The 12,201-nt window shown below is 43.4% G+C and overlaps 1 protein-coding gene across 1 annotated transcript in view; it reads left to right on the top strand.

Annotated features, from left to right (window-relative positions):
• Positions 1–12,201, top strand: part of PRKDC (protein kinase, DNA-activated, catalytic subunit) — a 677,570-nt gene that overhangs the window by 226,437 nt on the left and 438,932 nt on the right. Inside the window, exons 18-21 of the mRNA XM_040354170.1 lie at positions 6,664–6,830; positions 6,989–7,008; positions 8,683–8,742; positions 8,888–9,007. Of these exons, the coding sequence (XP_040210104.1) occupies positions 6,664–6,830; positions 6,989–7,008; positions 8,683–8,742; positions 8,888–9,007 (367 nt within the window). The remainder of the gene's footprint in view (positions 1–6,663; positions 6,831–6,988; positions 7,009–8,682; positions 8,743–8,887; positions 9,008–12,201) is intronic.

Below are 12,201 nucleotides of genomic sequence, written 5' to 3'. Positions count from 1 at the left end.
TGCACCATTTATATATGCAAAAAAGTTATGCCGCGTACACGTTCGGACTTTTCTATGCCGCGTACACACGGTCGGACTTTTCTATGCCGTGTACACTTGGTCAGACTTTTCCACGGGAAAGCCTCCGTAGGAATGTCAACCGTATGTACGCGGCATTAGGAGCAAAATCGCTCCTCCGCCCCTAATGCCCCCCTGCTTCGGCATATATGCTCTTTTTTGAACTGTGGTGGTGAAATCAGCTCCTACAGCATTGGAGTCGCGGCTTTATATATCGTGGGAGCAAACGCTGTTGCTGTCACGCTAAATAAATCCGCGCTGCAACTGAATGGCGTACCTGCTAAGCAAATGATGGTTAACATTAAAACAAAGTAACATTCCAGTATAACAGTAAGATCATACCATACCTGCAAAGCAAATACCTATAAAAAAAACATAGTAAAAAATAAAACATTTTTTAACGCAACCTGTGCCTAAAATATATATATATATATATATATATATATATATATATATATATATACCGAAGCATGGGGGCATCCTCCCGCAAAAAAGTTATGCCGCGTACACGGTCGGACTTTTCTATGCCGCGTACACACGGTCGGACTTTTCTATGCCGTGTACACATGGTCAGACTTTTCCACGGGAAAGCCTCCGTAGGAATGTCAACCGTATGTACGCGGCATTAAGAGCTAAATCGCTCCTCCGCCCCTAATGCCCCAATGCTTCGGCATATATGCTCTTTTTTTAACTGTGGTGGTGAAATCACCTTCTACAGCACTGGAGTCGCGGCTTTATATATCGTGGGAGCAAACGCTGTTGCTGTCAAGATAAATAATTCTGCGCAACAGCTGAATGGCGTATCTGAAAACAGTAAAGTAAATTACATACCTGAAAAGCAAGCATGAAGAAACATAACAATAAAACTTTGCAGAATAGAATACAGTAAAAAAGAGAAGAACAATAGAGAGAGAATAGAGAGGGAGAGAACAATAAAACGACAACTATTTTTTTTTTTTTTAAACACTTTTTTTTGTAACGAACTGTTCAATTTTTCGGTTCCAGGTTTGGGTCTCTCAAAATGCGATGGCATCTTGGGAGACCCTCTGTAAGTGTACTTAGCCTGTGTAATGTTTTACCCTACACTAAAAATTAACGTGTGTGTGGAAGCGTTCAAAACATTCCCCAATACAAAGACCAGGATTGCCAGGACAGCGGGGACAAAAATAACGGGTGTCACGCCTAAATCCGCGCTTGCTACTGACACGACATCTTCTTTGGGGGGCTCGTTGGGTAGGGGTACTCTCAAGGGCATACGAAAAATGCCTCTCATGCAGTCGGCTTACTGCATTTGGTAGGGGGTGGTGAGGTACAGTACCGCCTGCATACAGGAGTTCTGTGATGATATCCCTCTGGAATTGAAGGAAGGATCCATTCTGTCCTGAAGCTCTGTATAAGACATGAGCATTCAGTAGAGCCAATTGAAATAAATGTAGACACCTTTTTGTACCAGCGTCTCGTCTTGCGGGCAATATGATACGGCGCCATCAACTGGTCGTTGAGGTCCACCCCTCCCATGTTTTGGTTATATTCGTGGACACAGAGGGGTTTCTCCACAACACCAGTCGCCGTACGAATTTGTACTGTCGTGTCTGCGTGAAGGGTGGTAAGAATGAAAACATTCCTATTGTCCCGCCACTTCACAGCGAGCAAATTTTTACATCTGAAGCAGGCTCTCGCCCCCAGGCTAAGACGGGCATCTACAAGCCTCTGGGGGAAGCCCCGGCGATTAGGTCGCACGGTGCCACATGCTCCAATCTGATGATCAAACAAGTGGCTAAAAAGTGGCACGCTGCTATAAAAATTGTCCACGTATAAGTGGTACCCCTTTCCGAATAAGGGTGACACCAAGTCCCACACGATCTTGCCAGCGCTCCCCATGTAATCTGGGCATCCTTCTGGCTCTACCTCACTATCTTTGCCCTCGTAAACCCTAAAGCTCCATGTGTAGCCTGTGGCCCTGTCACAGAGCTTATAGAGCTTGACCCCGTATCTGGAACGCTTGCTGGGAATGTACTGTTTGAAAGACAAGCGGCCAGCAAATTTAACCAGGGATTCAGCAACGCATACAACCTGCTGGGGTTTAAACAAGGCTGCAAAACGTTCGTTGAAATGGTTTACGAGGGGCCGAATTTTGTAGAGCCGGTCAAATTCAGGGTCTCCACGTGGACGACAAAGTGCATTGTCACTGAAATGCAGAAACCGCTGGATCGCCTCGTATCGTTTCCTGGCCATGCAAGCAGAGAACAAGGGCATATGGTCGATGGGATGTCTGGACCAATACATCCGCAACTCCGGAAATGTGTGTATGCCCATGTTGAGGGTAAGGCCCAGAAAGGTCTTAAATTCGGAAACCTCAAGAGGTTTCCATTCTTTGGCAAGGAGAGACTGGGGATTAGCGGCGATGTAGGTACCAGCATATAAATTACTCTGGTCCACAATAGATCTATAGAGATCTTCCGTGAAATACAGCGAATAAAAATCAAGTGGCATAAAATTCGCTGTATCCACCTGAATACCGGGTTGGCCAGTGAATGGGGGAAGTACGGGTGCTGCAGAAGTGGTGGGGACCCAATCAGGATAGGCGAATTCTGCAGGAAGGGCACTATGGGCACGACGGGCCTGTCTTTGTCTTCTTCTTGGTGGCAGCGGGACACTACTTGTGCTTGCCACCTCGCCAGCTTGAACTGCACTTATGGGACTCGCCACGTCGCCACGTCTTACTGCAGTGCTGGATGAACGACCAGGGTGTACTAGGCCGCTGGTGCTTGCCAATCCACCAGAAGGAATAGCGGCGCTAGTACTGGCTCTCTGCTCCATACAAGGGTCCTGCGGTTCTTGCTGCTCAACAACATCAGAACGGGGTCGGGTACGCCTGGCCTTAGCAGGGACCACCACTCCGTCGTCCGAACTATCTGACATGGAGCCGCTGTCGTAAATAGGATCGTATTCTGAGCCAGATTCTGTCAGATGCGTGACCTCCTCTTCTTCACTATCTGACATGCTCAAGATCCTGACGGCCTCTTCACCAGTGTACATTCGCTTTGTCATTTTGGACTCTAAATTTAGTCATACACTGGTGATGATTCACAGGTAAAAAAGCACCTGACTATAGAAAGGAAAATGTAGAAAACGCTTCGAAAAAAACTGTTAGTGATCGCAGGGATCAGGCCTGTCTCTGCGAACGCTGCAGTTATGTGTCTTGTGTTTTTGAAGTGACAGTGATCGATCGATACTGCACTTGGGTGGGTTGGGCTGGGCAGAGGGGGAAAACGCAGGTGCTAGCGGGTATCTGGGCTGATTCCGCTAACAATGCGTTTTTGGGTACCCTAAACTGCTGGGTACGCTAGTATAGATCTGATCAGATCAGGTATTGATCCGTTCAGATACTATACCACTAAGGGGGGGGAATAATTTGCGAGTGGGTGTAAGCGGTACTGGCACTAACCTAACGCTGCCTGGGGCGACGCAGACCCTGACTGACGCTAAAATTTAATTTATATCACCCGCCGGGCGATCAGGGGGTTAAACCTTTATTGGGTTATATACGGCGGGTGCCCTGATGCTATAAACAGCAAACTAACTAACCAGCGTCAACCGTAACACTTATACGGTGATCACTGGTAAAAGGGTTAACTAGGGGGCAATCAGGGGTTAAAAACGTTATTTATGGGGGTACCTAATGCTATAGAACCTGGCGGCGAACCTCAAAATAAACTAACTGCCTAGCAGCAACAGTGACACTAATACAGCGATCAGAAAATCGATCGCTTAGTGACACTGCCAATAGGGGGTGAAAGGGTTAACTAGGGGGCAATCAGGGGTTAAAAACTTTATTTATGGGGGTACCTAACGCTATAGAACCTGACGGCGAACCTCAAAAACAACTAACTGCCTAGCGGCAACAGTGACACTAATACAGCGATCAGAAAATCGATCGCTTAGTGACACTGGCAATAGGGGATGATAGGGTTAACTAGGGCGGTGATCAAGGGGTTAAACCTTTATTAGGGGGGGGTAGGGGGCTACCCTGGACCTAAAGGGGGCTAAAACTAACTGCCCCAACACTTTTTTCTGTAACACTGACACTAAATGCAGTAATCAGAAAAAAAAATGACACTGCATTCAGTGACACTGTTACAGGAGACTGGGGGGGGGGGGGGGCGATCGGCGGTGACTTGGGGGGGTCAAATGTGCCTATGTGTGCTGGTGTTAGAGTAGTGTTGGGGTGCAACTTACTTGTGTGATGTCTTCTCTCCGCAGCGGTGGTCGATATGACCACCACGAGGAGAGATCACACAGTTCCTGCTTCCTGTGTTTACACTAAACACAGGAAGAGGAGGGGGGCGCGCTGGCATTGGCTGAGAGCGATCGCAGAGGGGGAGCTGAAAACGGACAGCCGCCCCCTCATCTCGGATCGCTTCTGCAGCGTACCGACCCGCGGAATGTACCGGGGGGGTCCCGATCGGACCCCCGACCCACGTCGAGCAGAGGACGTACAGGTACGTGATTGTGCCTGTCCGTGCCATTCTGCCGACGTAAATGTACAGGAGCGGGTCGGCAAGTGGTTAAAGCGCAAAAAATAAAAACCGCAGAGGTGTTCAAATATTACCAAAAGAAAGCTCTATTTGTGGGGAAAAAAGGACGCCAATTTTGTTTGGGAGCCACATCGCACGACCACGCAATTGTCAGTTAAAGTGACGCAGTGCCGAATCGCAAAAACTGGCCAGGTCCTTTACCTGCATAAAGGTCTGTGTCTTAAGTGGTTAAAGGTCCTTGAATCATTTGTCTTCTGGGTGAAACTGGCATTCAGGCAAGCAGGTAAGAAATTGCCCCCTCACCCCTTCCCCTCCGGATGATTCTGAGCCAGAGGCTTACCTGGTCCCTGCAAGTCCTTTTGTCCTGGCAAACCCAGAGGACACGGTGTCTGATTCTTCAATTCCTCTGCCACCATTGTTGTGCATGAAAAGGCACAGGTGGCCGCACTCAATACATCTGTGCAGGAGACCTTGTAGGAAATTTCAGGGGCTGCCATGGAAGTGAATGTCTCCTTTGGTACTCACAAGCCGGCTCATACCGCTAAGGTTTTTCCTTACCTTGCCTATTTTGATAGATTTATCTACAAGGTTTAGGAATGCCCAAAACGGCCTTTTATGGTCCTGAAACGTTTTTTTGGTGTGTTACCCTTTTGGGGAGGCTCTTTACAAGGCAGTTCAGGATCTAATGTTCCAGGGTGTGGTTGTTCCGGTTCTGGATCTGGAGAGGTTTCTGAGGTTTTACTCTAACCTGTTAATGATTATGAAAAAGAAAGGGGTTCGTCCGATCCTGGATTGTAAAGTGTTACTTAACCCACAAGAGTAAAATTTGACTATTTTCGGAGAATAGCATGCTTGTTATACTCACTGTGGAACTCAAGGGGTTAATCCTCTGCATTGTGTAACAAGGGTCTTTGACACTATATGGACAGACTTTTCCCTCCTGCGCTGTCCTATCTTGCCAAGGCCATTTAATAAAGTGAGGGTAGTCTTCCTGCACATGCTCAGTTTAGTCTCTATTGCTGGAGGGAACATTTACTGTTTTAATTGAACTGTTCAGGTCACATGATATTAACATCACACATGTGGGCGTGTATACAGTCTGTAGTGGAAATCTCCTCCTACCTGTAGTGGAAATCTCCTCCTACCTGAAAACCTGACACTGGACAAACGGTTTAGTTTATCATGTGACCGTGGTATGCAGATCAGCAAAAAAGGTATATAGTGGCAGTATTTTAATGTAAAAAGAAGATTTATAAGCTGTGAGCACTATGGGGGGGGGGGGTTAGAGGAACTATTTTAAAAATTACTGGGTTTAGTAACACTTTAAGGCCCTGAATTGCTTTGTGAAGGTGCAATGATTCAGGATGGAATCCGTACCTTCTGCGGTGGCCTCCCTTCGATAAGGCAAGGGGGATTTCCTTGCCTTATGCTTACACGTTCTTATCTTTCCCGGGCACCAGCTACCTACACTTTGCACACTCTTCAGATATATGTTTTGGCTGCAAGGTTTTGTAAGCGGTCCTTCTGAGGGTTTTGGTTTTCCTCCTCTGTGAGGTACTTGGGTATTGTTGGGTGTTCTGTTCTGGTTACCCACCCTTCATTGAGGAACTGCTTTGGGACATCCGTACGGTCTAGATTATGAAGTGCTGTGTCTGTCAGTGAACAAAAGAGAAAACTAGAGTTTCTGTTACCCACGATAATATTCCTTTCTCTTGAGTTTATTGACAAACACAGCACCCACCACTCTATTTGGTTTTAAAATCTTGCACTGCTTTGTGACAAACTGATCTGCCTATTAGCAGAGAATGAGTTTACTACTAACTTACAACTATCCACAGGTGGTGCTGTGCTTGTTTTTCTTTTTTTTGTGCCTAGTGTCCTACTTCTGAAAGTGGCACTATAACCCACTGTAAAGATTTATGAAGAACTCCTGTAAAAATCCTGTTTTCTGTGCTTGCCGTTTTATAAAATATGTTACTGTATATGTTTTTTTGACCAGATAAATGTTCCACGTAGATGACAGTTTGTTTTTTGTTTGGTAATTGATATTATTTTACTTTCATTCAAGTGAAATCCTACTAAACAAGCATGTGGAATTCTTTGAGTCCTGGGTATTTGTGTTTGGCTATGAACTTATTTTGCACTCCACACGGCTGCCTCTGATCAGTGGATTTTACAAACTGTTGTCTGTCGTAATGAAAAATGCAAAGAAACTGAAGTACTTTGAGGTATGGAGTTTGATTCCAAAGACCGTTCATAAGCAGCATGCATATAATTTTGACAAATGGTTTTGGGAAGGTTTTTTTCCCACAGAGAAAAGCTCTAAGGCATGGGTGCTCAACCTGTGGCTCTCCAGCTGTTGCGGAACTACAATTCTCATGAGGCATTGCAAGCCGCTGACAGGTACAAGCATGTCTCCCAAAGGCTGAGGCATTATGGGAATTGTAGTTTTGCAACAGCTGGAGAGCCACAGGTTGAGCACCCATGCTCTAAGGGTTTTTAATAAATGAGATTATATCCCATACATATTAAAAAATTGAAAAGCATATTCATGAAATGATTTTTAATGAAATGTCACAAAATGGCTTTTGAGTGTAAGGCCCCTTTCACACATCCAGACAGTTTTGTCTGTTTCTCATCCATCCATTGACAGATGAAAAACAGACATCAATGCATGTCTATGTAAAAACGAATAACAATAGATGATCATATTTTTATCCGCTTCCCTTAACATCTGTTTTTTTTTTTTTTTTAACGAATAAAAGCCTTATTTTTCATGGTCAAAAAAACGGATCTAACGAAAAACGGATGTAAGCTGACAAATGGTCAGTTTATTTGTATCCGTTTTTGAATTGGTTGTTAGGGGCAACCAGTCACTGTGGTGGGGGGGGGGGGGGGCTTGGGGCAGAGAAAGGCAGAAGAGGTGAAAAGATGTACAGTATATATAGTGAGGGGGCAGTCTGTACAGATTTCTCCCTCACTTGCCGTAACTGAAGGTCATTGTACTTTTATTGTCAAAATTTGAATTTTTTTCCCTTTCTTCTGGAGTTGAAAGACAGGTCAGATGGAAGAGATGTACATAAAATGAGGGAGCAGTCTGTACAGACAGGCTCCCTCACTTCCTGACTCGTTGACCGCTTAATTATCGGCTCTTCTATACTTAATAGCATTGGGAAGGAGCTGTCTTTCGATCCCGCTGCTAAACTAAACAAAGGGGCGGGGTCCCTGGGTGACCCCACCCCTTTGTTTAATTTAGGGGTGGGACCGAAAGACAGCTCCTTCCCAATGCTATTAAGTATAGAAGAGCCGACAATTGAGCTGACAATGAATCGGCAAGTGAGGGAGCCTGTCTGTACAGACTGCTCCCTCATTTTATGTACATCTCTTCCATCTGACCTGTCTTTCTCTGCCACAAACAGACAGACTGCTCCCTCACTGTGTATACTGCTATTCTCCTGTCCTGCCCCTTTCCTTGCACACACTGCTGCAAACATGCACTAAAGTAGCTACTGTACCATTTTTTTGGAGCTGACTTTGATGCATTTTTGTATAGGGCTTTTTTTTTTGATAATTTTTTCGGGCTGTATGGTGCATGACAAAATGTCTATTTCTTTAGCGTTTTTGGGGCGACATTAACAATAAATGGTTCCCAAAACATGCATTATGATTCTACCTGAAATTCCAATATGCTCAGATGTGAACGGGGCCTTATTTATATATTTTACAATCACTATTATTGCAGCAATTTTGGGTTTGTTGATCGTAGAAGCACTTTTAAAGCTCTTTACCTTTTGGTATTGATTTAGTAAAGCTGAAGTGTAAAATCTGGTGCAGCTCTGTATAGGCACCAATCAGCTTCCATGTTTTTTTTTTTATTTACCAGTATTTTTTAGTCAAAGCTTAATTGAACAAGCTGAAGTTAGAAACTGATTGGCTACCATGCATAGCTGCACCAGATTTTGGACTCTCTAGTTTTAGTACATCCACCCCTTTGTGTTTTGTAGCGGATGTATAAACTCGAACTTGTGTGATAGTGATATGCTCATTGTTTGTCTTGCACTTTTTTACATTTTTTTTTTTCAATCAGGGTCCGGAAGATCCTGAGAAGCTTTCTTGCTTTGCACTGTTTTCAAAATTTGGAAAGGAGGTATAATGTTTCCTGCAGTCCGTTTCTATATTTTTGTACATTTTTTTTTTTTTTGTACATGTTTATTTCCAAGTGTTTTATTGTACTTTTATATACCTTTTTACACTGTCCTGACTTATTATAATGGTGTTCTTGTTGATTCTAGGTATCTTCCAAAATGAAACAGTTTAAAGATGAGCTTTTGGCATCTTGTTTAACATTTATCCTTTCTCTACCCTACAATATCATCATGTTGGACATGAAAGCTTATGTTCCATTATTGCAAGTAAGAATACTGACTTAAGAGCCTTCTCTTATAATGCTTCGGTGATTAATATTTACTATTAAAATCTCTACTCTGCACATAACCTTTTTCAGTGCACTACTGCATGCGTGTTACTGTGGGGTTTATTGAGGCAGCCCACTAATTTAGAATAGGTAGCTAGCATATGGCAATGGATGAAAGACATCCCTGTGACATTTGTTCAATGCAATTTCATGTGCAGCGTAATGCGCTGTTGTGTGGGTGCGTTGGCTTTGGAGGGCTGTTCTAAATAAATGGCACCTGCAATGCATCGTTCCTTACCTTTAAACATTTTACAAATAAACATTGTTAGTGTGCTGCTAATACAAGATGAGACATTTGCAATTGTTTTAAAATGAAAAACCTCAGCCCATTTGCACTAACTGGATCTTTAGTAAAAATCCAGTATAACCTGAGTGTAGTATCTCCTTACACATTTTTCTCCAGCAGTTGCATGCTGGCTTTCGTAAACTTTACAATGAGCTGCAGCAACAGGACGCTTTTATAATAGTGGTTTAATGCTAGTTGTTATTATTGAGAAATAGATTGTAAATATGAAGATCTGCAAAAGTGGGCTGGGCAAAGCTGGATTTGCCATTCTTATTCACACATGGCAGCCACAGTTCACAGAAATCCCTGTGATGTCAATGGAATATGGCAGTTTTGACAACAAACACTGCTGGGCTAAAGCCATTAACACAAAGGGCCAGATCCTCAAAAGGGATACGCAGGCGTATCTGCTGATACGCCTGCGTATCCCTGTTTCTATCTATGCGACTGATCCACAGAATCAGTTACGCATAGATATTCCTAAGATCCGGCAGGTGTAATAGTTTTACACTGTCGGATCTTAGGATGCAGTACCTCGGCCGCCGCTGGGGGCATTTCTCGTCGAAATGCCGCTTCGGGTATGCAAATTAGCACTTACGGAGATCCACAAAGCGGTTTCCTTTTGTGAAGTCTCCGTAAGTTGTTAGTTTGCAAACGCAAAATTAGGGCTGCTTTTACAAAGTGTAAAGTTAGTACACCTTGTAAAAGTATACCCTTCTTTCCCGAGGCAATGTCAAATTTTTTAAAACATTTTTTTTCCCCCGCCGCATCTTTTTTTTTTTTTTCCCCCGACGCATCTTTTTTTTCCCCCCGACGCATCTTTTTTTTTTTTTCGACGCAACTTTTTTTACCCGGCGCGATTCTCAAAATTTGGCGCAACGTAATTTCGCGCAATGCACGTCGGGAAAATCGCGTCGGGAGCATGCGCAGTACATCCGGCGCGGGAGCGCGCCTAATTTAAATGGGACTCGCCCCATTAGATTGGGCACGCTTTGCGCCAGACAGATTTAAGTTACACAGCCGAAAATTTCTAGGTAGAAATTTTGCGGCGGTGTAACTTAAATAGGAAGATTTAAGTTAAGCCCGCTGTCTGTGGATCTGGCCCAAAGTGCCTAAATTGTAAGCTCTAATGAGCAGGGCCTTCTGATTCTTCCTGTATTGAATTATATTGTAACTGTACTGTCTGCCCTCATGTTAAGCGCTATGCAAACTGTTGGTGCTATATAAATCCTGTATAATAACAATAATAATATGACATTTGTGAATATCAAATGTTTGCTGTCAATATGAGTTGAATTATCGATAGGTTCAGGCAAAAATAATAGTTTGCAGAATACTGCAGAGGAATTCTTATCCTACAATTGGCAAAGTGCAGTGACAGTCCCCAGTCCTGCATGGGAACTTTGACTGTGATAGATAGCAACCACTCTAAATGTGAAAAAGAAACGGATGCGCTAGGAATATTGAGCAATTGAATTAAATAAAAAACCAATTAGTCAAAAGGTATTGATAATAATAAATATCCAGCAATAATATTGATAAGTGAAAAATTAAAAGTGAATGGTGAGATGACGTGTCAATCACGAAACATACGTCGAGGCGCACTGGTCTCGCAATTACCGACAGACTTCCGGTCACGCTGGTCCTCTCCTGCAGAGAGGTGGAACGCACGCCGCTGCTGGCTTCCTGGAGCGTGGGACCTATCTCTCCACCATCATCCAACACAGACCAGCCTCAGTGCCGGGTTAAGGCACTTTTCAAAGTAAGGGGCCAATTTGGCGTTGCCTGTCTTATTGTTTTAATAAAACGTTATTACTCTATGGCGATTTCTCTTCTGGTTTGCTTTATGTGATGCTGGATCTGCCGCCATCGAATCATTTGGAGCCTAGATGCTACGGTTTAATCCATGCTTACTCGACCTCTTTTTAGTTAAAGAGGTCAACATCTTCTGGTAAGGTGCCATCCATGAGCACTTTGTTTGCGGTGATTATTTTCCTTTATTTCTGGTGGAGGTGGAAGTCTGCACAGAACTAGTGGATACATCTTGCAAGCTTACTCACTGTTGTTTGGACTGTTTATTGCACATTACTGTCTATCTCCCCTAGAGGGAGTCTTGCACTTTAATGGACATTAATACTGTTTATACAATTATTATTTAAATGTTTTTTATTCTCACCATTCACTTTTAATTTTTCACTTATCAATATTATTGCTGGATATTTAATATTATTAGTACCTTTTGACTAATTGGTTATTTATTTAATTCAATTGCTCAATATTCCTAGCGCATCCGTTTCTTTTTCACATATTCACGTTATTGTAATTCTTTGCAATCACTTGGACTGCAGCTCAGGTTATTCACTTTAATATTTATATTTATATCTAATTTAATTTAATTTTGGCGCGAGATTCTACCTCCCAACCACGCTAAATGCCAGGCCCAGATTTGTTGAATCATAATTTCTAATTTGCCATTTTTCCCAATGCTTTACAAACCATCAAAACTCTACAGCTTATGATGTTGAAAAAATCGTGTTTAAAGGCTAACTCAACCTTTTTTTAGCATTTTACATGTTACCTGGTATATAGGTTATAACATGGTGCCAAGCGAATTCCACCATCCTTGAGAGTGTGTGGGAATGCTGCTTCTTCACAGCCACTGTCGCTTTTGGGATCTGTAGATGAATGAAGAATAAATCGTTCAGAAGACAAAACACGAGTGTGGTAATCACTGCACTCGTAGTCCAGTGACACTTCCTCTGTAATGTACTTTGTGACAGACCTAGAGATGGAGGAAAAGTCCGCAGGAACCTGGCATTGCACCCTCAATCCGCTGATCACAGGTG

Source organism: Rana temporaria, chromosome 5, assembly GCF_905171775.1.
Source record: "Rana temporaria chromosome 5, aRanTem1.1, whole genome shotgun sequence".
Classification (NCBI taxonomy): Eukaryota; Metazoa; Chordata; class Amphibia; order Anura; family Ranidae; genus Rana; species Rana temporaria.
Note: the sequence above shows the minus strand (reverse complement) of the source record. Positions and strands in the feature narration are given on the sequence as shown.